The sequence below is a fragment of the Ochotona princeps genome, chromosome 2 (genome assembly GCF_030435755.1).
Source record: "Ochotona princeps isolate mOchPri1 chromosome 2, mOchPri1.hap1, whole genome shotgun sequence".
NCBI classification, from domain to species: Eukaryota; Metazoa; Chordata; class Mammalia; order Lagomorpha; family Ochotonidae; genus Ochotona; species Ochotona princeps.
In genome coordinates this window covers 52,164,574-52,191,752 of record NC_080833.1, presented here as the reverse complement: position 1 = coordinate 52,191,752, position 27,179 = coordinate 52,164,574, and the positions used below count along the sequence as shown (strand labels likewise).

At 39.4% G+C, this 27,179-nt stretch overlaps 1 protein-coding gene across 3 annotated transcripts in view; it reads left to right on the top strand.

Moving 5' to 3' along the window:
• ITGB3BP (integrin subunit beta 3 binding protein) overlaps nt 1-27,179 on the top strand; it is a 55,751-nt gene that overhangs the window by 14,440 nt on the left and 14,132 nt on the right. For 2 of the 3 annotated variants that reach the window (XM_058657512.1, XM_058657522.1), the window contains exons 2-5: nt 2,753-2,783; nt 9,918-10,041; nt 18,846-18,915; nt 26,794-26,872. In XM_058657512.1, the coding sequence (XP_058513495.1) occupies nt 2,753-2,783; nt 9,918-10,041; nt 18,846-18,915; nt 26,794-26,872 (304 nt within the window). The remainder of the gene's footprint in view (nt 1-2,752; nt 2,784-9,917; nt 10,042-18,845; nt 18,916-26,793; nt 26,873-27,179) is intronic. The other variant, XM_058657519.1, reaches the window with a different exon arrangement.

The window sequence follows — 27,179 nt, the reverse complement described above, 5'->3', positions numbered from 1 at the left end:
TTGTAATAAAAATAAAATAAATCTTAAAAAAAATGAGTGCAAAAAATACATAACCTAAAGTAGAATAAAGCAGGCAGGCCTTGATCTCATCTCAGGACTCATTCATTGTGTTCCTTTCACTGTGTCAAATGATTGTTTTCTCCTAAAAATTTTTCTCCTTTTCAAGTTTCTTGTGAAGTTATTTTTAAATTTTGAGTTAACATGTACTACTTGCTTATTTTTAGGGGGTTACAGTGCAACTTTTCAATACATATACCTGGCTTAAGCGAAACATTAGGCAATCAGCCTTTCTGTTGAATTATCTTTGTGTTTGGAGCCAGCCAGCTCGTTTCTTCACCATTGCGGGCCATGGTCACCCCTGTGCTACAGCGCACATGTCTATCTTGCTATGTTTTAGAATCCGTTATCCAGCTTTCCTGCTGTTCTTACCCTACCCTTCACAGCTTCTGGTAGTCACTATTTTAAATTTAGATTTCCTACAGAATGAGGGAAAATATAAACCATTCATATGACAAAAGGTTAATATGCAGAATACATAAAAGAGCTGAGAAAACTCAACAACAAATAGCAACCAATTGAGTTAAGAAGTAGAAGAAAAGATGCAAGTGGTTCGCAAGTACATGAAAAAACACCTATCACTAGCCTCTGAGGGAACACAGGCCAGAACCACAATGCAGTGTCATCTCACTCCAGTTCGAAAGGCTGCTATCAAAAAGACCATAGCAGGGCCCGGCAGCGTGGCCTAGTGGCTCAAGTCCTCAAAGTTAGATATACAGAGAGGAGGAGAGACAGGGAGGAAGATCTTCCATCCGATGTTTCACTCCCCAAGTGACCACAATGGCTGGAGCTGAGTCAATGTGAACCCAGGAACCAGGAACCTCTTCCAGGTCTCCCACGTGGGTGCAGTGTCCCAATGCATTGGGCTGTCCTCGACTGCTTTCCCAGGCCACAAGCAGGGAGCTGGATGGGAAGTGGAGCTACCGGGATTAGAACCGGCGCCCATATGGGATCCCGGGGCTTTCAAGGCGAGGACTTTAGCTGCTAGGCCACGCCGCCGGGCCCGAAAATAAATAAATCTTGAAAAAAAAAGAAAAAAAAGGCTGCTATCAAAAAGACCATAGCAGTTGGTGGGGAGAATGTAGAGAAAAGGGAACCCTTACACACTACTGGTGGGCATAAAAATTAGAGTAGTCATTATAAAAAGCAGTGTAAAAGTTCCTCAAAAAACTAGAAGTAGATCTGTAAGACCTTGCTATCCACCTAGGTACATATGTGGAGAAAATAAAGTCAGCATAGGGGAAAGATATTTGCATTCCCTGTTCATTCCATCACTACTCAAAATAGCCAAGATACAGAGCCAGCCTAGATATTCTCAGTGGGTGAATGCACAACCGGAAATGTACATATGAGCAGAGGAGTATTACTTGGCTAAAGAAAATGAAATCTTGACATTTGCAGCAAAGTGGACGAAATTAGAGTTCATCATATTAAGTGAGAGGCTGAATAAGCTAGACTCGGGAAGATGAATACCACATATTTTCTCATACGTGGAAATTAAAAATAATATCTGCTGTTGTTCATATCACTTCACTTTATGAATTCATATACTGACTATGTGAATTTCTGAAAGAGGTCTGTAATTCTCTGACACAAAACTAATCACAAAACTTATCACAAAACTAATGTGATAATTCTAGGTAGATACATTACAACTAGATAAATCCTTTTCAAATAAATTATCTGATATTTATCGCTTAATAGTTTTCACAAATTGACCACCTATTCTGTTTTTTTTTCATGCAGTATGTTCTTTGTAAAGTAGTAGTTATTTAGGAAAATGTACACAAAATTTGGGGCTGATTCCTAGAACAAGTTTCCTAGTATAACCTTTTACACCATGCTTTAAAAATCTGATGTTTTAAATAAGTTGATTTCTGTTTTTCAGGAATAAAAAAGTACTCTTAATGCTAACTTCGTCACTGGTAAACCAGTATTAATTTATATTGACCTTTTTCTCCTCTGAGCATTTAGTCTGTATTCAATGAAATGTCTGACTGCTCTTTAGAAGACAGCTGTACGAAATAAAGTCTTATAAATATTCAGCTTCCCTTTCTAAGCATTGTCACCAACAGCTGGGCATCCAGTTTAGCAGAACAGATTTTGCACAGAGAAAGCCTGGCTTGTTCCTGGTTCAGGTTAGTGAAGGAAACAAGAAATACTTTCTTATGGATTGGGGACTTATAAAGACATAGCACATCTGTTCCTCAGCTAAGTCCTAGTGTGCTTGCACTGAATCATGTTTAAAGGTATAATAATGTGTGGAGCCTTTTTCATGTTGCTCATTCCTCTAACACCTAGTGCATTATTTCTGAAAATAATAGCCTTTCAGCATCTCCACTGAAGGTATGTAAATTATTTTACTTTCAAAGTTTTCTATTAATGGTATTATAAAGCAAATATACTAACTTTTTAATTTCAACTTTATTACCAATATTTAAATCATACTAGTCATGTACATAAAATAACATATACCAAATAAATGATGAATTTATAATTGATTCCATTTTGATATTTTTTCTCTATTAAAAAACCCAAGGCCATCATTACAAATAATTGCTTTCTGTTAATATTCTGCTTTAATATGTACTATAAAAATCTAGTTCATAAAAACTTAGAATTTTTGTCTATTTAACTATTAAATATTTACCTACTTAAACTATATCAATTTAAGATGTTTAAATTTTGTTTGCAGTGTTAAAAGATCACTGAAGTTGGAAGCACATGTAAGTATTTGTCTAAAAATTTTTCTAAGTATTTGTCTAAGAATTTTATTGTATGATAAAATTATTTTAAATTTTAACTACTGACTTACCTTTCTAAATATGTAAATTCTTAGAAATGGTGTGGCATGTTATGACTGGTAAGCCATTTTATGCATGCAAACAGTTTTGTAAATTTGCTGAAAGTTTTTAGAGATGTTTACTTAAATAGATTATTTAGAAACTTTCATGAAATAACAATAGAAGCTTGTTCATCATTTATAGAAAAATAATCTGCTCTTTAAATGTATTTAAAAAGTTAAAAAATGGCAATATTTTAATCTAAAATCGAAAAAAAATTAGACGTTTTTGTATCAAAAATGTAAATCACCTCCCTCAGCTATAAACTAGGCAACAGAATACCAACAGTATAAAATTTTTTCACCCTAGCTATCACAGTACAAGTAAAATTGTGCTGTTGCTATTACTTTCTGTAAATCTAACCATGGCACGTTCTCAGTGCCAACATATCTTGGCACATGTTCTTTTATTATATTTTTATACCAAATATAGACCTGGATACAAACACTAATACTGAAATACTTAGGACCTCAGTAAGCTTAAATGCAAGTAAATTGGTGAGAAAGTAAGTTAAAACAAATAGCTAGTGAATAAATGTGTTCTCACAAAATCCCCTATGAAAATGCCATTTCAGGAGATGGATTTTATATGGAATTTAGCTTTGGAAGGTTCACTGGTATTTAACATAGCAGAAATGTACTATTTAAAAAACTTCGTAGATGCATTTTAAAATTTTAAACAAAGGTGGCAAAATACTGCAATGACACTAAAAAAAATCATTAACAGGGTAATTAGCAATTTGGAGTACAATTATCCAACTTGTTCTGTGAAGAATGCAGCTGTGACTGTAATTTTACATCTGCTTCTTTGGTCAGAATGCTGTCTTAGTAGATGAGGCGTCCAGCTTGAAATGAAATAGTGTTCTTGCTGCCCCATAGCTGTTCTCTGGGAGATGATAACATTATTTGAGTGAAAAGAATGACCATCGCAGGAAAGGTTTCAGTTACAATTGTAGTCATGACGGGCTTTCTATTTTCTCCTTTAAATAGAATATCCTGTTTTTGAAAATTGCATTGTTATGTTTGGCCTCATTTTGTACCTTTAAGTCAGTTGACATAGCTTGGGTACCACATAGCTACCACCAGCTCAGAGCAGGTTCCTGTTTTCCTAAGCCTGGGCCTTCCTTCCAAATTTTCATTCCATTTCCTTACCTGATATTGTCAGCTTTTGTACTCTTGTTTTGTAATTTGTTTATAGGTTGGAATTTACATCTTAGGAATGATGACTTCTGTCTTACTCCTGCATTGTCCAGCTTCTCTCCTTTGGGTGTACACACACACACATATATACACACACTTCCATCCTTCTTGGTAAACCCTCCACGTTAGTAACTTCTGGCACAGCCTGGTTCCCAGTTATTTGACCAAGTGGCCTGTGGTCCCATTGAAGCTGCCTTATCTATCCAAATTCAGGCATTTAAAACATGAACGTATAATTCTAGAAGCACTTAATTGTTATGAAGCAATAGAGAAGCTGCTAGTAGCTTTTTGGTCATTTTGCCTTACAAGTATGATCCTGATGGAAGGAACCGTGTGTCCAAGGAAGGAAGATGGCCATCGTGTGCTGTTGGTCCAAGCAGGGTCTGTCTGTGCTAAGTTCTGTGCTTCGCTCATGTATTGGGGACTGCTGACTGGCAGGACCTACGTGGAGATTAATGTTTCTTAATGTTTGAGCGAGGCTGCAGGCATTGTTTTCTCATGACTCTTAATTGGGAGGAGTGAGATGTGGGTCATTCTTGTAGAATGCAGTGTAGGAATTAAACACTACAAGTACCACAGTTTGCTGGACCTCCCTGATCGCTGGGTGTTCAAAGTCAGTGAAGATATTATTACCTGGAATATCTTATCTTTTTGGTGTCATATTTGAGAAACTTAACATGATATGTGGAAACAAATTTTTTACTTGTGTTTCTTTCTAGTGTTGAACAATGAATTTTTGTTCATGGTTTAAGGATTCATTCTTTTGCATGTGGGTAGCCAATTGTCCCATTTGTTGAAAAAGTAACAAATTGCTACTGAATGGTCTTGGTACAGTGCTATAAATCAATTGGTTACAAATGTGTGGATTCCTTTCTGGATTCTGATTGCATCCAATTGTGTGTCTTCCTTCATGTTGTATTTCTATTAGATATTTGATTTATTTTTTTGTATTTATTGTTATTTCCATGACACAGTTTTGCAGGTATAGGGATTCCCCACCGTTTCACCCCAGTTTCCCCACTGCTCCCCCGCACCATTTTGCTCCGTATTGTTGCAATAATATAGTCCTTCAGCAACAGTCATGAGTCCAACATTCTGCTATTTAAGTGTATTGTGGCACTGCAGAAAATCTAGTTTTATATTGTCAAGGTATATTTAACTGTTTCACTGGGAGTCCTCCTTTTATTCTGGAGATACAACATATCTTCATTTCCTGGTATGCTAGTCTGTCCATTATACAATTCATCCTTAAGAATATATGCAGATATATGTTAATACATACTATTTGTTTTGTATTTTGCATGAATGTTGCTTTACATGAGAGAGAACATATTTGTCCTTTTTGGGATTGGCTTATTTCACTGAGCATAATGGTCTCCAGCTGAGACCATTTTGTTGCAAATATTCATTCTTTTTAATAGCTGAGTAGTAGTCTGTGGAGTAAATGTAGCACAGTTTCTTTATCCATCTCTTTCCAGGGGCCTCAGGTGTTTAATTTCTTATAATAATGTTTTATAGTTTTCAGTATACAGAATTTATACATTTGGGGCTAAATTTATAATGAATGGTTTCATAATTTCATTTTTAGATTTGTCATTTCTAATACACAGAAATGCAACTATAGGCTTGTTTTGGTTTTTGTTTTTTAGATTTCTTTGTTTGAAGGAGTTACAGAGAAAGAGAAGAGGGGAGAGAGGGGGTGGGCAGGCTTCCATTCCTGGATCACTCCCTAAATAGCCACCAAGACTGGAATGGGCCATCTTGCCCTGCTTTCCCAGGTGCATGAGCAGGGCGCTGGATTGGAAGTGGAGCAGCTAAAACTTAAACCAACATCCACATGGAATGCCAGCAGTTGATTTTTATCTGTGAGTCATCTTCCCTAGAACTTGGCTGAATATTTATTAGCTCTAATAAATGTTTTCGGTGGGTTGTTTGGGCTGCTCTACACAAAAGGTCAGCTAAAAGTAAAGAGAATTTAATTTCTTTTTTGCAGTCTGATGCCTTGTGTTTCTTTTTCTTCTCCATAGCTCTGGCCAGAATTTCCAGAACATGTTAAATAGAAGTGGGCAAGAACAGACATTTTTGTCTTTTTCCTCACCTTAGAGGGAATAAATCTGCTTTTTCACCACTGACTGTGTTAGCGATAGGTCTTTCACAGATAACCTTTTTCAGAATGAGCAAGTTCTAGTCCTAGTCTGTTGAGTATTTTTCTTTTACCATGAAAGGAAGTTGATTTTATCAAATGCTTTTTCTGCATTCTTTGAGATCATTATGTGTTTTCTTTGTTCTTTTAATATGTTGTGTTACACTGATAATTTTTTATATTGAGCCAGCATTTGTTCCCTGAGATGAATTCAGCTTGGCTATGCTATAAAATTCTTTTCCAGTGCCTACTGGTTTCAATTTTCCAGAAATACTGGTCAATACTTCAGGATTTTTGCCTGGATTGTTTTCAGTTTTCTTGTCAAACATTAGTTGACTGTATATGTGTGGGCTTCCTTCTGGTTGTTTCTATTCTGTTCCACTGATCATCTTCTCTGTTTCTGTACCAGTACCAGACTGTTTTTTTTTTTTTTAAGATTTATTTTTATTACAAAGTCAGATATACAGAGAGAGGAGGAGAGACAGAGAGGAAGATCTTCTGTCCGATGTTTCTCTCCCCAAGTGAGCTGCAACGGGCCGATGCGCGCAGATCCGAAGCCGGGAACCTGGAACCTCTTCCGGGTCTCCCACGCGGGTGCAGTGTCCCAGTGCATTGGGCCGTCCTCGACTGCTCTCCCAGGCCACACAGTTAGGGAGCTGGATGGGAAGTGGAGCCGCCGGGATTAGAACCGGCGCCCATATGGGATCCCGGGGCTTTCAAGGCGAGGACTTTAGCCGCTAGGCCACGCCACCTGGCCCCAGACTGTTTTGATAACCACTGCTCTGTAGTATGTCAGGAGATCTGGAATTGTGATTCTTCCAGCTTGATTTCTGTTTTTCAGGATAGCGTTAGCTATTTGTGGTCTTTTGTGATTCCAGATGAACTTTTGCATCATCTTTTCTATTTCTGAGAAGAATGTTGTTAGGATTTTGTTTGGGGTTGTGTTGAATCTGTATATTGCTTTTGGTAATATGGTCATTTTGATAATGTGGATTCTGCCAATCCAGGAGCATGGTAAGGTTCTCCATTTTTCTTTTTTTTTTTTTTTTTAAAGATTTATTTTTATTATAAAGTCAGATATACAGAGAGAGGAGGAGAGACAGAGAGGAAGATCTTCTGTCCGATGATTCACTCCCCAAGTGAGCCGCAACGGGCCGGTGCTGCGCCGATCCGAAGCCGGGAACCTGGAACCTCTTCCAGGTCTCCCACGCGGGTGCAGTGTCCCAGTGCGTTGGGCTGTCCTCGACTGCTTTCCCAGGCCACACAGTTAGGGAGCTGGATGGGAAGTGGAGCTGCCGGGATTAGAACCGGTGCCCAATCCTCACCAAGGACTATCAGTATGAGCACCGAGGACTACATCCCTACTGCCAAGGAGACCATGGGGAAATGGACTGCCTTCGGAGACCAAGAACTCTGAGGTCACCCACCCCCAATTGGATCTACCACATGGGATGGAAGAAGCCCAAATCCTGCCTTGCAGGATCCAAGGTCATTGGAACAACAACCAGGATCCCTGAGCGGTCCGCAGAAACAGAAAAACAGTAAACTTCCTTCGGGACTAGGGAGAGGAGCTTTCTCTGGTCCTTGCCTGCTTCCAATTTTGGGTCCCCACCCCCTCTCGTAATAACCATCAGGAGCGCTCCAGAAACCCCTCAAAACAACAAGGAAAGCTTAGAAACAGACAGGAAACGGCCAGCGGGGATGCACTTATAACTCACTGGGTGGGACACAAAGATTAGTTACTCCTCACTGGGGTATGGAAGATTTCTCTGCATACCCCTCCTAAACATGCTCACCTAAACTGTTGACATATATCCTGTTAGAATTATAGAGTTAGACCACCTGAAAAACAGCCAGGTTCAGCGAAAACGTGCTTCAATGCTATAAACTGCTAAAGACTAAAATTAAAATACGCATGAGACAGCTGAATAGCAATCTAAGCCATTTTAAGGCGTATAGAACACGGTTGAATATAAACCAAAATTGAAATGTCTATGAAAAAGTCACAGGTTGTGGTCGAGAACCTGCATTTTCCTATTAACATATTGGTTAATCAATACCATGTCAATTAATGCCATAATGTTGTAAATGGTTGGAAATATTATGTTGGGGCTTTTAATTGATTGGGATGATACTCTGCCGGCTCTACCTTCAGACCAGAGATGGTCTCACCAAGAAGCCATTGAACTTACCAGGACAATAAGATGCTGGACTTTATGATTGGTCAAAACCTCCAGTGAAAGAATGTCAACTGAATTTGAACTATGGAAAGGCAACAAGGTGGAGCAATACACTGTGGGGGGAGGGTGTGGGGAGGGGAGGGGGGAATCCCAGTGCATAAAAATTGTATCACATAATGCAATGTAATTAATTAAAAAAAAAGAAATGCAATAAAAATACGTTTTTTTTTTTTTTAAAAAAAAAAGAACCGGCGCCCACATGGGCTCCCGGGGCGTTCGAGGCGAGGACTTCAGCCGCTAGGCCACGCCGCCGGGCTCTGGTTCTCCATTTTTCAAGATCATCTTCTATTTCTTTTTTTAAATGATTTATCGTTTTTATTGTAGAGGTCTTTCACATATTTAGTTAGCTTAATTCCGAGGTATTTAAGATTCTTCTCCTCTATTTTAAAGGGGACTGTACTTACAGTTTTTTTCTCAGCCATGGAATTATTTGCGTACACTAGTGCCATCGATTTGTGTTCATTAATTTTGTATCCTGCTACTCTGCCAAAGTCTCTTATGAGTTCCAGTAGTCTCTTGACTGAGTCTTTGTATCCCACATTTCATCCTGAAGGAACCCTTAATTAATACTTCATAGATTGCTTACAATAGGTTAAAAAAAAACAATAAAATGCAGAAATCTGTTTCATAGAATACACGCTATGCACAAAGACAAAATGAGCTACAATTTGTGAGCAGTATTAAAGGAGAATGTCACACACCTGTTTGAAACTACACAGAGCATATTGGTGTTTTGTTTTTTAGACAGAAAATTCTTGCTGAAATTCTATGCTGTACATGGTTTGATCTTACAAAAGGTTAAGTGTAGGCCGGTTTTTTCAAAGTTAAGGGGACAGCAGAATGCAGGTCCTTAGATGGATTCTAGATTAGTTTTCTTTGTAAAGCATCTTTAAAGAGGACAACGAAGTCCATGGAAAAAATCTTGAGGGAAAGAAAACGTAGGGCCTCACTCTGTCTCTCTTCTCTGCATAAGTCTGCCTTTCAAATAAAAATCTTTAAACACAGTTAAAGAAGAAAACTTAGGGGAGTAGAAACATGCTTCGGTCTGGTGGGTGCTGCTGAGCACACCTTAAACTGCTCTTCGCAGAGCCGATATCCCATATGCATGTCAGTTTGAGTCCTGGTTGTTCCACTTCCAGTGCTGCTCCCCAGTGTACTTCAAGTTCTGCTGAAGACAAAAGCAAGGCGGTAACTGGACAATTAGCAAAATCTAAACTCATTGGAAAATGCCTCTCTGACCACAGTTACACTTTTTTATAATTTCACAGATTATCAATAAAGTTATTGTAAAGGCTTGAGATATACACCTAATTTGAAAGACTAATGTTCACTTTAAAGGTGATAAGAGAAAAAATGGATATTATTTGGAATTTTAAAGGCATTTTCAAAGACCTAAGTCAACTGCTTCTGTCCCCCAATTAATATTTCTTTTCAGTCATCTAATCCTTCAAGGATCGCAAGGACAGCGAGTTACTCGCCAACAACTGGCACTTGTCAGATGAGCCCATTTCCTTCTCCCGCAAGTGCTAAGGAAGAGCCCAGAAATGAGCCATCGAATGGTTAGTTGAACATTCTTTTCCACTTACCTTCAAGTTTTTCTAGTAATTGGTTGAATCAAAATTTTGATTTAGTAATATATAGATTTTGCTGCAGCTAAATATTTTAATCAAAGAATTGAACATAGAAAAGGCTACAAGGTAAGTATGATTTTGGACACCAGTGTAAACTTTCTTGGCATTTACTTTAAAATGCTTTGGCGGACTTTGTTCCCATCTGGCCCATCCATTAAATAGAAATTATGACCTGTCTGCCTTCAGCTACTATCAATTATAATGGTTACACATATGCCCCTTAACAGGCTATCCATCGTGGGCATAAATTAAAGGGCACATAAGTCAGCTACTGCTGCACTGCAATTTAAGGGGAATACTTCTAAATGTTATTTTTATCAATGTTGTCCATTTCGTTTTAGTAACATTTAGTGTGTTTTCATATAGCTTGCCTTTTTTTCTATACTTCCTTTTTAATACTGTTTCAAATGCAGAAGATTTATGGGATTTTCCATTAGAAAAAGCTAGTATTTTAATATAAAATTCTTTTAAATATTACTAGTTTAGTTTTGGTGGTATATATTCATTGTAGTTTGTTGCTAAAATGTTCATTTTAAAAACACTTCTTTTCATAGATGTGTGGGTTTGTTTTCGAAGATTTACTTTTATCACAAAGTCAGATACACAGAGAGGAGGAGAGACAGAGGGGAAAATCTTCCATCCAATGATTCACTCCCCAAGGGGCCACAACAGCCGGAACTGCGCCTATCCGAAGCCAGGAGCCTAGAGCCTCTTCTGGGTCTCCTACGTAGGTGCAGGGTCCCAAGGCTTTAGGCCATCCTCGACTGCTTTCCCAGACCACAAGCAGGGAGCTGGACGGGAAGCGGGGCTGCCGGGATTAGAACCGGTACCCATAGGGGATCCCAGAGCATGCAAAGAGAGAACTTTAGCTACTAGGCTACCGTGCCGGGCCCACATTTCAGTTTCTATACTATAAAATTCTGAATAGACTTAAATTTAATAAAATATACTTTGATGTGTTATACTTATCCAAGTCACATGTTATTATTTGGCAATTATTGGTTACTAAGCATGAAACACATAGTGAGAATTTAAACTCATTTTGGTTTAATCAAATGATTGTTATCTTAAAGCTATTACTATTAGGTTTATGTCTATAAAGTGTATGATTACACATTTTTAAGTTCCATTTCGTTTTCTCTTTATCTGTATCCTTTTTTTAGTCTAAAAACGAATGCCTTAGAAATTATCTTTTGTTAATGTTAATAGATTTTATGTTCATCTGTACTCAATTCATATTGAAATTAAATATGGACTTAAGGGAATGCTCCTTGTTCCCATAAAAAGGTTGATCACATGGTTTCAGCTGACATTTATGTGAATAATGATCAAATTACAGTCCTAAATAAGCCCCTTCTTAAAAAGTCAGCCGGGATTTGTGAGGTACTGCCAAGAATCTGCTTTTTTGGACCTCCAAGGTAATCACACTGAGTTACTCTAGTCCAGCATTAAACTGTACTATTCTATAAAATGCGTGTCTCATCTATAGAAATCATAAAACAAGATCATTTCATCTAGAGTCCTGCAGCAGGTTCTGATGTTTGTAATCATTTCAGTGCTCATCCTCACATGTCCTCTTGCACATGTTTAAAAAATATGAAATAAAACCTAATACACCTGCCTCAGTGTCGTTGTGAGCGTTAAATAAAATAATGCTCAGAAAACACATGGAGCAGTGCCTGACACATAGTGTCTTCAGAATGTATTTAAACCCCTAATATCATTATCATTTAGACTTTAAGAAAAGACCAAGGTCAATTAAATCAAAACAAAAAAATAAATAAAGCAGACATTAGCTCTTTACAAAGCGAGTCATTTATAAAGAACATCAAGAAACAAGAGATGAGGAAAGGAATGAAGAGTAGGAGGGGAAAAAGAAAGGAGATTCATCTCTGGAAAAAAAGAGTGCTGAGGGCCAGGTGTGTGCCAGCCTAGCATGCAGCGCAGTGCTCACATGTGGCAGGGAAGCAGGAGGAGCACCAGTCCATAGTCACAGCAGGAGATGTCAAAGTGCTTCTTTCCAGAAACTAAGCACATGAAGTTAGGCAAGACATAGACAGTGTAAAAGCAGGAAGAGAAAGACCCAACCTATGGTAAAGCATATGTAGAATTTTCACAAAAATGTAACTAATCTTGGAGTCAGGAATTACTGTACCAGAACTTGCTGACATACAGATCACATTCTCTAACCAGAAGTTTATGTAATTAGGAATCAATGAAAAGTCACCGCTACAGATTTTTTACCCTGTACGTTTAAAACCACAAATTTCTAAAATAATTCATCAATAAAAAAATTATGATGGGAAGTATAAAGTATTTAGATTTGAATGATGAAACATGTCAGCATTTAGAGGAAATTTTCTTTTTTTTCACTTTTGGGTGGCAAGGGTTCAAATCCGTGACCACTGTCCTCTGCCTTCCCAAGTATGTTAACAGGAGGCTGCACAGGAATTAGGACATCCGGAATTCAAACCAGCACTCCAATATGAAATTATAGTTTGGCAAACAGTGGCACAGTTTTCAATGCCACAACACCAGCCCTCAGGGAAAAAATTTAAACCTAAATTATACCGAAGCAGTTCCTATTAGAACATGTATGCCTGTAAAATGTGAATATTTTAAAAGGAAGAATTATTGAAGACTAATGTACTTAGCATTCCACAAATAAAGAGTAATAAAGAACAACAGAAGGAGCCAGAAAAGTAGAAGAAATTAGCAAAAGTTTGATCACAAGTTATTAAATAGAAACTGAGCAATAATAACAGCAGTGCAATGAAAAGCTGGTTCTCTGAGGGGTGGAGGGCTGGGATTGAAGACAGAGGGTTAAGCCTCTAGCTGCCTCGTGGCATCCCATAATATTGGCGTCCCAGCCGCTCTGCTTTTCATGGAACTCTGTACTGATGTGCCTAGGAAAGCATCGGGGGATGGGTCCTGCTGCCCTGTGGGAGAGTGGGATGGAGCTCCAAGCTCCTGGCTTCAGCCTAGCCCAGCCCGAGACCTTGTGGCCATTCAGGGGCACCTCAGCAGAATGAAGAACTTTCTCCCTGTCCCTTCATTTGCGCACACACACACATACACACACACTCAGCCTTTCAAATAAATAAAAGAGCCTTTAAAAAGGTGAAATAAAATCAGAACAAGAGTGACTACCTAGAGTTGTGTAGATTAATTAGCCATTATATGTAACATGTTTGAAATAGTGGTTGGCCCTAATAAATACTGTGTGTCAGCCATTATCATCATAATCATTGATTGTGCTTCTAAACCTTATGATCCGTTGAAAGCTATCTTCATTAGGAAAAGGACTCTGGAGCCTTATCAGAAAGTTCAACTATGACTCTGAGCATAGTCAAAATTCACCAATATTTTGTGAAATTGGGCTTACAATCAAGTACACAGTTGTTGTTGTTTTTCATAGGTTTATTTTATTTTTATTGGAAAGTCAGATCTACAGAGAGAAGGAGAAAGCTCTTCCATCTGCTAGTTTGCTCCGCGGGTAGCTACAGTGGCTGGAGCTGAGCTGATCTGAAGCCAGGAGGCAGGAACCAGGAGCCTCCTCGGTGTCTTTCATACAGGTGGAGGGTCCCAAAGCTTTGGGTCATCCTCCATTGATTTCCCACGCCACAAGCACAGAGCTGGATGGAAGTGGAGCAGCTAGGACATGGACTGGCACCCATATAGGATCCCAGCGTGTGCGGGGTGAGAATTTAGTCGCTAGGCTATTACACCACGTCTCATTTTTTTTTTAAAATGGACAGTCCGATTTACAGAGACAAGTAGAGACAGAAAAAAGGATCTTCATTCACTGGTTCACTCCCCAAGTGGCCACAATGGCCAGAACTGAGCCAATCTGAATCCAGGTGCCAGGAGCTTCTTCTGGGTCTCCCGTGAGAATGCAGGGTCCTGAGGCTTTGGGCCATCTTCCACTGCTTTCCCAGGCCATAAGCAGAGAGCTGAAAGACAAGCAGAGCAGCTGGGATACAAACCGGCGCCCCTGTGGGATCCCAGCAGTTGCAAGGCGAGGACTTTAGCCACTAGGCTATTGCGCCAGGCCCCCCACAATTGTTTTTTGACTTTTCTTTTCTTGCTCAGTTTTATGCATATGCCCTATATAGACTTCACAGCCCATTAGTGTATGTTTTTTTTTATGACAGAATGGAATGCGATAAAGAAAACTCATTAGTAAGCAATTGAAAAACTTTAAATGATAAATGATACTATTCAACAATCATTTGTAGCTGATCAGATTATTATTCTGAAAGATATTAAAGTCCCCATGTATCAGTTAAAAAGTATTTAAAAACTTAAGTTCTTTCATGAGAAGATTGAGATTAATATTGGTCCATATATTTCACAATGGGATATTTGACTAATTCATTTACACAAATAAAAATGTGTATCTAGGCATCAAACATCTGATAGAACCACAAAATATTCCTGGTTATTTCTTACCTAACGTGACTGATTGCAGGTCCTGAAGTGTGACACTGAATCACAAATTAAGGAAGTAGAGTCATTAGATTTTTTAATGCTGATAGTATAATAAAAATTCAGGAAATTAATATTAACTTTTGGATAAAGACTTACTGAAATAAAGATTTGACTTGAGTTTTCTTTTTATTCTTCTACAGAACAGATATATTTTCAGCTTTTTTTTTAAAGATTTGTTCATTTTATTACAGCCAGATATACACAGAGGAGGAGAGACAGAGAGGAAGATCTTCCGTCCGATGATTCATTCCCCAAGTGAGCCGCAACGGGCCGATGCGTGCCGATCCGATGCCGGGAATCAGGAACCTCCTTCCGGGTCTCCCACACGGATGCAGGGTCCCAATGCATTGGGCCGTCCTCAACTGCTGTCCCAGGCCACAAGCAGGGAGCTGGATGGGAAGTGGAGCTGCCGGGATTAGAACCGGCGCCCATATGGGATCCCGAGGCTTTCAAGGCGAGGACTTTAGCCGCTAGGCCACGCCGCCGGGCCCTATTTTCAGCTTTTCTTAACTTACCAGATTGAAATAGATTTCTGAAAGTTGTTTTCCCCTACATTTCCTAAATAAACTTTTAATGTATTAATTTACTTTGTTCACAATTTAAGGATGTAGGCTAGGTAAATATTGAAGACCAGAAAGTAACTAGTGCTTTAGCAAAATTTCTAAGTCATAAAATTTTCTTTATGCAATTAAAAGGATATTTTTGAGGTAATGCTTTAGTCATAATAAAATTTTCTTCTGAGAAAGGAAATTAAGATGTCCTTTATTAAATGAACCATGAGGACATTTTAAAAATTAAAAAATTAAAATTTTTTAAAATTAAAAAATTAAAAATTGAAGTAACAGTGAGGAAAGCTATTAATCACTTTTTTATAGTTTACTCAAATTATAAGTACCACAAAACAGAACAGTTTTTAAAACAGATTGCTTTGAAAGTTATGAAGAGGAGGAGGTGGAGACATCTTCCATCGTGTGGTTCTCTCCCAGATACCCATAACCCTCAGGGCTGGGCAAGGCCTGAAGCTGGAGCCTGGAACTCCATCAAGGTCTCCCCTATGGGTTGCGGGGACCCATGTGCTTGGGCCATCGTCCCCTGCTTTCCCAGGCAAGTTGGCAGAGAGCTGGATACGAAGTGGAGCAGCCAGGACTCAAACCTGTGCTCCTATGGAATGCTAGTGTCAACGGCCATGCCTTAACCTACCACACCATACCATCCCCAGAAAAATACACTTTACCTGAGCATGCAGCCTTCTCAACTGTGTCAACATCAAAAATAAGATTAAGAAAAAAAAAGGGGGAAAAAGTGAGCTTTTCTCCTAGAAAAAGGAGCAAAAAATAGAAATGGAATAAAAATGAACGAAGGCTCAAATTATAAAGTGTATGTTAGACAATAATGTATTTCTTAATATGTCAAATTACATTTAGAAAATTAAATTGCCTTGAATTACCTGTGTATTTGGTTTCATCTGGAAATGATGCATCCTTCTGCATTGTTACCTAGAACTGTGTGACTGTCCAGTATATGTGAACCCGAGCATTTGGAGTCTAACTAGCCGGAACTGAGAAACGATGTGACTGTGTAGCAGATTCCAAAAAAAACAGCAGAAGTATAGAAAGTTATATTGATTACATGTTAAAATTACATGTTTTAGGTATATTGTGTTTAATAAAATATGAAATTTAACTTTTTTTACTTTTCTTGAGAAACAAGTAGTTTTTAACATATAAAAATTTCAAACTAGCAAGGGAAAGTTTGAGAAGTCTAAGAAAGTAAAAATCCATGACACAAACACATTAATTTCATTAAGATCAGAGAATTTCATGCTAAAACAGTGGTATCACTTTTCACATATTAAAGTGGACACTATATTCATAAGCTGCTTGAGAGAAAGAGCAAACTGGCAATACTGAACAATGGTCTCTAAAAGTGATATCTCCAATCCAGTCACTCCATTGGCACATGTCAGTCTCTTCAGGAAATAACCAGGCATGCAAAGAGTCTTCATCAAAAGTGACAAGGAGACAGTAAAGATAAATTCTGGTTCATTTTTATAATATAGTGTTATGACTAGCCTCAGTACATTCAAGGCTAGTTAGTGACCTGGGATTATAGCATAGTGATTTTTTTTTTTTTGATAAAGTTTGTTTTTCCTTTTTAGAATTTCTCTAATAGAAGATTAAAAATTAAATAAGTGTCTCATGTTATGCTGTTGAAAAGAATGCAAGCTATAATTTTTTGTGACACATTATATCAGGCAACTTTTAGTTAAATAATAAAAGCAATGAAAAGGGGCCAGCACAATGGCTCAATTGGCTAATCCTCCTCCTTCAAGCACTGGCATCCCATGTGGGCTCCACTTCACGTCTCTGCTGTTCCCTCTTCCCATGCAATGGCCTGGGAAAGCAGTGGAGGATGGCCTATGAGCCTTAGGACCCTGCACCCACATGAGAGACCTGGAAGAAGCTCCTGGCTCCTAGCTTATGGGTCAGCTCCAACTGTTGGGGTCACTTGGGGAGTAAACCAGAGAATGGAAGATTTTTCTATCTCTTCTCTCTGTAAATCTGCCTTTTTGATAAAAAAAAAAATCTTTAAAAGCAGTGACTAATAATACTCCCAGTGACAGAGGTTAAACAAATGGGACTATGTAAAAATATAGCATGAAAATATCGCTTTAAACTTTTTAAAAGTAGTTCCTATTAATGGCACATATCACAGAACATTAGTTAGCCCTGAGAATGAGGGGAATCCTGCCATTTGTGACAACATGATGAACCTGAAAGATGCTAGTGAAGTTAACCAGGAAGAGGAAAACAAATGCTGATGATCTCACATACATGTAGAATCTAAAGAGTCAAACTCACGGAGTAGACCGGCTGTAAGGAGGGGACCAGGAAGATGTGGTCACAGGGGGAAAATTGCTAGAGTAGTAACTTTGGAAAATCTGTGTAATAGGGTGACTGTAATTAATAACAATATGTTATATACTTGAAAATTTCAAATAAATAGATTTTAAATGTTTTTATCACAAAGTATTGATAAGTATTTGAAAACCAAAGTTACAGAGAGAAGGAGAAACATGCAGAGATCTTCCACCTTCTAAGTCTCTCCCCGCTGGCTGCAAACGGCCGGTGCTGGGCAGGCCAAAGCCAGGAGCCAGGCGCATCATCCAGCGCTGCACATGGAAGGCAGAAACCCAAGCACTTGGAGCATCTTCCATTGCTCTTCTAAAGCCGTTAGCAAGGGCTGGATCCAAAGCAGAGCACAGAGAAGCAAACTAGTCCAGTATGGGAACCCAACAGTGCAGGCTGTGGCTTTATCCACTATACCAAAATCCTGGAGTGGGAACAGTTTAGCTTCTTCTAGACATTCTGTAACTTACACATAAATCAGTATATCATGATGCACACTGTAAGTATATGAAAATTTTATTTTTTAATATCTCATTGATTTTGAAAATTAATTTTAAAAATAGGCATACTTACTCCTTAAACCAAATTGGTCTTTAAAAGAAAAGATGTATTTCTTTTTATTGGAAAGGCAGATATACAGAGAGGAGAAACAGAAAATCTTCCATCCACTGGTTCACTCCCCAGGTGACTGCAATGGCTGGAGCTGAGCTGATCTGAAGCCAGGAGCCAGGAGCTTCTGGGTCTCCTACATGGTTGCAGGGTCCCAAGGATTTTGAGCCATCCTCCACTGCTTTCCCAGGCCACAAGCAGGGAGCTGGATGGGAAGTGGAGCAACTGGGACACAAACTGGCATCCATATGGGATCCCGGTGCTTCCAAGGCAAGGATTTTAGCCACAGAACCATTGCAGCAAGTCCCCAAATTGGTCTTAATTATGTCACAAGAGTTTTTTGCTAACTTTGGGGGTGAAGTTAAATAATACAAACTGAAATACAATATAGTCTTATTATAAATATTAAAATATAAATGTTTGACTAAAGCATGCATTATTTAGTAAAGTTTACTAATATATTTTAATCTAATTATGTTCAGATTGCATTCCTCTCAATTTCTCTTTGATATACCAAGGCTCATGAAAATATTGTTCAAAAGGTTTTCTATGTAATATTATGAATGGAAAATTAGAACAGGAAAGGATAAAATAGCACACGTTTTCCTTTTCCTGGCTTATATTTGTTTACCTTTTTATTTTCTATTTGAAAATTCCCAGTCTAAATTGCACTTAAAAATTGACATTTTCTCTTTTGGTTTTGTGTTCCTTGTACACATTTAGGAAAGAGAAGAAAGTTCAATCACCTCAATTTGATGGAAAGAAAGGAATCTACACCAAAAGACAATGATGAGTAAGTTGGTTTTTGAAATAATTTATATGTATTTTGCAGGATAAGGGACATATTGGTTAAAGTAATAATTTAAGAGTAGCCATTTATTTGTAAAAGTTAATACTTTAGGGGCTGGCACAGTGGTATAGCTTGCTAATTTGCCACCTGCCAACACCAGCATCCCATATGGGCACTGGTTCATGTCCCAGCTGTTCCACTTCTGATCCAGCTCTCTGCTTATGGCCTGGAAAAGCAGAGGAGGGTGGGCCAAGTCCTTGGGGTCCTGCACCCACAGGTGAGACCTGGAAGAAGCTCTTGCTTTAAGTCTGGCTTACCTGCAGTCATATTGGCCCTTTGGGGAGTGAACCAGTGGCTAGAAGATCTCTCTTTGTGTCTCTACTTCTCTGTCTGTAAAATATGCCTTTCAAATAAAAATAAATCTTTAAAAAGAAAACTAATAGTTTATATTACAATGAAATATTCTTTCTTAAAAATCAAAATGCCTTACCTGTCAAGTGTTTTGCCATTAAATATGGTGGCTTGATTTCAGTATGCATTAAGCCCAGTTTGCCCACCCTCTGCATGAAAGACCAGTGTAGGGGGAAATTGAGGAAAATTTCAAATTATGTTAGTGGAGAAATGATACTTTGTCTGGGAATGTAATGCTTAACCAGTACCTGACTGGATTAGAGGTGAGAACACAGTGAAGTTGACAGAATGAGGGATCTTAAAAAATCATGGAAGGCTCACATGCCAGCAACCATTTTTTAAAAAACTGATTTATTTGAGAAAGAGATGTGTTCTGTACAGTGAATCACTCCCTAAATGACCACAATCACCAAAGCTGAGTCAGACTGAAGCTAGGAGCCAGGATCCTCTTTTGGGTCTTCCATTGCATGCAGGGGCCCAAGTACTTAGGACATCCTCTGCTGCTTTCCCCTTTCAATATGAGGGAAGTGGAGATTGGGGTAGACCATTATTTTGCATAATAATTTGTGGAAGACAGAATGTTCATTAAACTGTCACGTAAGAAGAGTTGAATAGCACTGGGCCTCAGCAGAAAAATGGACAGAACTTCTAAATATTGACTGTTGATACTGATGCACATTTTTTCCCTAACGCCTATGGCCTACACCGAGGCAGATAAAAACAAATAGGGAAATTAAGAGTACACATTAGAAGGATACCTATGTGGCAGAAGATGAGGTGACTGAGTTAATTAACTTTCCAACAGTGATGAATTATGGAGTCTGCTGAGAAGAAGGCAGATAAATCTGAAAGATGGGCATATTTCACTTGGAACTAGGAATGTATACTCTTTGGACTAGGTCTTTTTTATTCTATTCCTTGATAGTCAATTATTTATAGAATGCTTACCATACTAGATGCTGTAGGGCAGTAAATAGACAAAGTCCTTGCCTCACAGCCTGGAAAGGAAGACATCTGTCCATGGTTGAAAGTTCCAAAAAGGAGGGAAGTCAGGATCTTTAGAGACCATTGATCAGAGCTGTTACAGTTTTTGTTTCTTCCACTCCAGCTACTGCTGCAGAGAGCCATGCTTGCATGCTAGGGAATCTGTAAGAAATCACTGGGCTTCTTTCATCCACTTCCCTCATCTGTCTCCCCTTCTTGCATATCTCTATGGGATAGCAACATGTGAAACAATACTTGCCAACCTGCATCAATAAATATTAATTAGAAGCACTGGTTTAATCACTGGTTCTCTTTGCTCTTTTTAGTTCTCTCTTGAGAATACATCTGCAGAGCTTAGTACGTAAGAAAGTGAAAATGATGAAACTGTCTTTGAAAATAAAAACACAAAATAATATAAAATAATCAAAATACGAAAAGCCTAAACTACTGCAGAATTATTTCGGAAAAGTAGTTTTAAAAGTCAATTCAGAAAGTCAGGAAATTAACATAGGAGGAACTAAAAATGTAATTCATGAATACATCCACTGTCTCCCATGGAATTTTGTTTAAAGAATCTAATTTTAGTTCTACGGAAAAATAATTATTGATTTTTACAACGAGACCTTTCCAAACAAATTAGAAAAATGCATTGAACATTCTGAGTTTTCTGACTTGGTTTAAGAGAAAAGAAGATCTTCATGGTTAGCATATGTTAAAAAACACTGATATTTTTGTCAGTGAGCTAAGGCTGTCAAAAAATGTCAGATCTTGGACCACTTTCTAATGGGTCAGACCAACTGCATTACAGTTTCTCTTTAAAAGTATCTTAGCAGAGCTGGCATCATGGTGCCTTGCAATGTTGTGGCAGTAAGTTGCCCCTTGAAATGCTGACATCCCAAAACAGTGCTGATGCTGTTCATGTTCAGCTACTCCATTTCTAATTCAGCTTCCTGCTAAGATGCCTGGGAGGCCAGAACTGATGACCCAAGTATTTGGGTTTCTGTCACTCATGTGGGAAACCCAGGTGAAATTTCTTTTTTTTTTTTTAAGATTTATTTATTTTTATTACAAAGTCAGATATACAGAGAGGAGAGATAGAGAAGAAGATCTTCCGTCCGATGTTTCACTCCCCAAGTGAGCGCAATGGCCGGTGCTACACCAATCCAAAGCCAGGAACCTGGAACCTCTTCCAGGTCTCCCACGTGGGTGCAGGGTGCCAAGATTTGGGGCCGTCCTTGACTGCTTTCCCAGGCCACAAGCAGGGAGTTGGATGGGAAGTGGAGGGGCAGGACCACAACCGGCACCCATATGGGAACCTGGCGCGTTCAAGGCGAGGACTTTAGCTGCTAGGCAATGCCGCCGGGCCCAGATGAAATTTCTATCTTCTGAATTTGGCCTAGTCCTGCCCTGGCTGTTGTAGGCATTCAAACCAACATATGGAAGATAATCTCATTCTTGCTCTATCTGTCATTTTATCATTCAGATAGATGAGAACAAACATTCTTAAAAAGGATAGCTAATTTAAAAATAAAACTATATTTAGAGGATCAACCCAGACACTCTAAAATTATTGGTTGCAGAAAAAAAATACTGAATATTTATTGTACCAATGAATGAAAAAGAAAGTTAATTCAAGGAGGACCAATATTTCAGTTTGCTAAAGTTGAACGATAATAGTCTTTGGCTATAATACAGAATTTGGTCAAATAAGAATGCATGAACCTGACAGGAGTCACTGGTTTCTGATACAGTTCCTCTATCTCTATCTAAGTGGTTTGAAGATTCATTATAATAGAATAAAGGATTTGATCCAATTTGGTCTAGCCAGGGGCAAATCTCTTTAATAAAGCAATGGTGATTTGTAAGAAATGAGTGGCAACCAAATATGATATTTTACTCACCAACTTGAGAGGAAGAACATCAATAGTTTTGAAATTTTATACCATAATCTTGGGAAATAATTTCTGCGAACAGTTTAAAAGAAATGAGAGATTGTTAGTTTTCATAAATAAATTAGTGAAAGGATACCAAGATGATATTAAAGACTAGGGAGACAAACAATCAGTAATAATATCCTAGGGAAGCAAAGTAGAATTTGAACATGCATGAAAGATTAAAAAAAAATTATCAGTAGCAGTGAAAATCTAGTTAGCAGTTTAAGAGGGATTCAGTATGTTTTTGAGAATTGCCCTTTTGCGTAGAATGAAGAAAGTAGCAGCCAGTCCAAAATCTGTCCAGTAAGCAATTACTTCCAGGAAGATACAAAAAAGGAGAATACACCTTATGAGTTGTTTGAATCTAACAGTTGAATTACAGTTATAAAACTATTCCATGGCATGATTACCATGAAGATGGAAGATGGAGTTGATTTCCTGTAGGAAGAAGAGCAGAGGAAAGGAAATTAACATGAGCTGTTTGGAATCTACAGAATTGTACCGTAAAATTCAAAATGTAAAATAAAAATTAAAATAAAAAATAAGTGAAGTAAAATGAGCTGTTTGGCATGGCAGTTCAGATGCCTTCGTTGTATATTGTATTATCTAAATTTGAATTCCAGCTCAACTCCTGATTCTAGCTTCTTAGCTAATACAAATCATGGGAAGCAACTACTAGTATTCCCAGTGGGGAGGCTTGTTTCTCTCTCTCTCCCTCTCTCTCTCTGATAACAAATAAATTACAGCTTTAATAAACAAAATAGGTCCAGGCCTTGGGGTTGGGGGCGGCTTGCAGCTCCCTGCAGTGTGGCGGCTGAGGGGGGTGCCCCTGCCGGGCCAGATCCAAGGCTGGGGGCTCAGGCCAAAGCCACTGCTGAAAGGCAGTGACTGAGTCCTTGGCTTTGGGCAGCCAGTGCACCAAATAGTGCCAGGCTCTGCCTGTTGGCCGTCCTGTTGCGAGCTCTGGGGTTTTTAGGATATGAAATTGCTGCTTAGGGACACCCATGAATAAGGCCAGCTTTAGTGTAGGTGAGAGATGAATTCTCAATGATTCCCAGTAACAGGGTTATGAAACTTTCAGGCAAGCGTGGGGACTGAGACCTGATGGTTTGGAGGGGAGTGTCCATAAGATCTATTTGGGCCAGACTGAATCACCAGCCAAATTAGGAATCCTGAGATGGGCTGTTAGCATAGACCATCACTGACTGTCACACACCAGTCCACACCAAAGCTATGGATGGGGACCTGTCTGGCAGGGCTAGGTGCCATTACTTGACTGGGTGGTGGAATAGTGGACTGGTCACATTTGGCAGGGTTAAGACACAAACCAGCATGCGAGAGAATTTGGTCTGGGGGTAAACTCTGTGGGGGAAGTGTGGGCCCAACCCTGTGGAAATACAGGTCCTGCAGGTTAGTTTGCAAGCTGGGGTGGTGATGGGCTAAGCTAGGAGTGACCATAGCACCTGCCATCACTTACAGGTAAAGGAACCAATGGCAATCTGGGCAGGTCAAGGCAGCACCACCCGAAGGTACATCCTAAAATAGGATGTGAGGTGGGCTGAGCTACAACTGGAAGGGGGCAGACCGGGCAGGGCCAAGCAAACTTCACCTCACAAAAGGAATAGAAATCAGGATGGATCACATGTCATTCCAGCCTAGGCTGTTACACCAACTGGTCTGCATGAGGCAGGGATACTAGGCCACAGCATCAAAGGCAAAGGCTGAGACAGGTGAGGGACTAAGCCAACTGGGTCAGAGCACCCACTGGCATGCGCACAATTTAGGGCTGGGAATAGACTCGATTGGGGAGCTGTGTAGAAACCAGCCCTTCCTGTACCTTCTCTGAGAATCCACAGGAAATATCAGCTGTTTCAGATATGGTAAGATAATGTAGAAAGGCCCTGTCATTTGAGTCCTTTCCAGAAAAGGTTGCAAGATTTGAAGAGCCTTTAGGAATCCCAACAACGTTGCTTCCTTGCCTCTTCTTTGCACCCTCTGGGCACTTAGGCTTAGGCATCTTGCCAGAGAAATTCGATGTTCCCAGTCTGGGTGGGAGTCACCCACATCTTGCTCTTTCGGACTTTTGGAGGGGGAAGGAATTCCTTCTGCACCATCTCTCAAGTATGGCTTCTGTTATTAAGCAGCTGGGGCTTCCTCATACAGAGGACTTATAATCAAAGATACACAATACAAGGAACTTTCAAAGTCAACTATTCTCCATAATTTCACTGTTTTCTCATGATTTTGTTTTTGTAGAATACCATTAATTCTATTCCTTTTGTACATACTCAGTTTTTCTTTTTTTTTTTTTTTAAGTTTATTTGAATGGCAAAGTGAAGAGAGATCTTTAACCACTGGTTCTCCCCCCAAGTATCAAACATCTGAGGCTTAACCAGGCTGAAGCCTGGAGCCAAGAATTCCATGTTGGTCTCACAGGTGGACAGCAGAAATCCAAGTACTTGAGTCATGTTCTTTCACCTCCCAGGCACACCAAAAGGAAGCTGAATATTGGAAAGCTGGTGTTCTAAACAACAGCTTAACCTGCTAAAACACAATCCCCACTTCTCGGATAAAATATTTTACTAATAGGAAACACTATATTTACCTGATATATGAAAATTCCAACATTTACCTTATTTTTAATAGCAAAAAAAGTAGTAGGTAACACTGATGTGGCTCTTGAAAAGCATTTAAACAGAATTTTTAGTTCTGTTCATAAAATTGTTGAGAATTTTGCTATCTGTAACAACAGTTATTAGCCGCACATGAATCTTGAGAATCTATAACACATGTATTGAAGGAGCAGGCTTTTAGCCTAGCAGTCCAACAGCCAAGTCCTTGGGTTCAGCTCGTGCCTCTGAGCCTCACCTGTTTCCTTCTGTGTGCACTGGGGGGGGGGATGGCACAAGTGATGAAGCTCCTGCCACCCATGTGGGAGACCTGGATTAACTGCCCATCTCTGACCTGGGTCGGTGCTGCTGTTATCACGCATGGGAGTCTCTCTAAGTGAACAAGCAAATACATAACTATCGGGGATCGCCTTATGGCCCATAGGGTAAAGCCATCGTCTTTGACTCCAGCATCCCAAATGGATACCGATTCAAGTCCCAGCTGCTTCACTTGTGATCCAGCTCCCTACTTAATGGGGTGGGAAAGGCTGCAGAAAATGGCCCAAGTTCCCACGTAGGAGACCTGGTTGAAGCTTTTGGCTTCGGCCTTGCTCGGCCTTAACCATTGAAGTGTGGGCCAGAAATGGAAGACCTCTCTTTTTGTCTCTTCCCCGTCTCTACAAGTCAGCTTCAAATAAATTAATTAAGCATGCAAAAATAAGCAAAAATTTAAATGCAACTGGATTTGAAAAGGTATAAAATACTTAAGTTTTTATGTTGTTAACATGTGGGAATAGAATTTAAGATTTATTGAGTTAAAATGTTACTGAAAGGGCCCGGTGTGGTAGCCTGGTGGCTAAAGTCCTTACCTTGCATGCCTGGGATCCCATATGGACACTGGTTCTAATCCCAGTGGCCCCACTTCCCATCTATATCCCTGTTTGTGGCCTGGAAAAGCAGTCGAGGATGACCCAAAGCCTTAGGACCCTGCACCCATGTGGGAGAACCGGAAGAGGCTCTGGGCTCCTGGCTTTGGATAGGCCCAGCTGTGGCCTTTGTGGCCGCTTGGGGAATGAACCAGCACATGGAAGATCTTCCTCTCTGTCTCTCCTCTCAGTATATCTGACTTTCTGATGAAAATAAAATAAATCTTTGGGCCCGGCGGCGTGGCCTAGCAGCTAAAGTCCTCGCCTTGAACACGCCGAGATCCCATATGTCTGCCGGTTCTAATCCCAGCAGCTCCACTTCCCATCCAGCTCCCTGCTTGTGGCCTGGGAAAACAGTCGAGGACGGCCCAAAGCTTTGGGACCCTGCACCTGCGTGGGAGACCTGGAAGAGGTTCCTGGTTCCCGGCTTCGGATCGGCTCAGCACCAGCCCGTTGCGGCTCACTTGGGGAGTGAATCATCGGATGGAAGATCTTCCTCTCTGTCTCTCCTCCTATGTATATCCGGCTTTCCAAAAATAATAAATCTTTAAAAAAAATTTTAAAAATGAAAAATAAATAAATCTTTTAAAAAAAAAGTTACTAAAAGAGGGCCCAGCTCGATAGTCTAGTGGCTAAATCTTTGCCATACATGCCCCAGGTCCCATATGGGTGCTAGTTCGAGTCCTGGCTGCTCCACTTCCCATCCAGCTCCAAGCTTCTGTCTCCTTTTCTCTGTAAATCATACTTTCCAACAAAAAATGAAAAAATTTTTTTAAAAAAAAAAAGTGAAACTCTGGGAGGATAACTGGCTAAGAGTGTATATTGCACTTACACATCAATGAGAGAATGAATGAAGAGCGTTTACACCTCACACTACTGTGAGAAGTGTAAAGAAAGGATGAGTACATGGAAACAGGTGTCCTGGGAGAACAGTGAAAGCTCTGAAAATGACTTGCTGGGTTGAAATGGTTATACCTGCTAAGTGGTGTTGTTGTTGTTTGTTTTCCTTATCCCTAGATTCATGACGATACTATCTAAAGTTGAGAAGTCTTCAGACAGAGTCATGGAGATAATGCAGAACTTAAACAGTATTCAGGTTTGCTCTTTATGCTGCTGCCATTTGTCAGACTTTTACCGCCCCACTGAAAACAGCACACTAAGGAAAGGTCTCAGATTGGAGAGTACAGAACAGCAAACAGCTCATAGAGGATGTTTCATTGTCTTTTCCTGGGAACTTCTTTTATTTATGAACATTGTATAAGCATTGTAGTTTATTAATAGCTGGCTTTTTTACATATAAAAGTAAATATGTAATCTTTCTTGGCGTTTTCAGTTAGTAACGAATAACTTTTAATCCAGGCAGCTGAGAGCTTGTAGTAGTTGACCTACCACAAAAAGTTAAA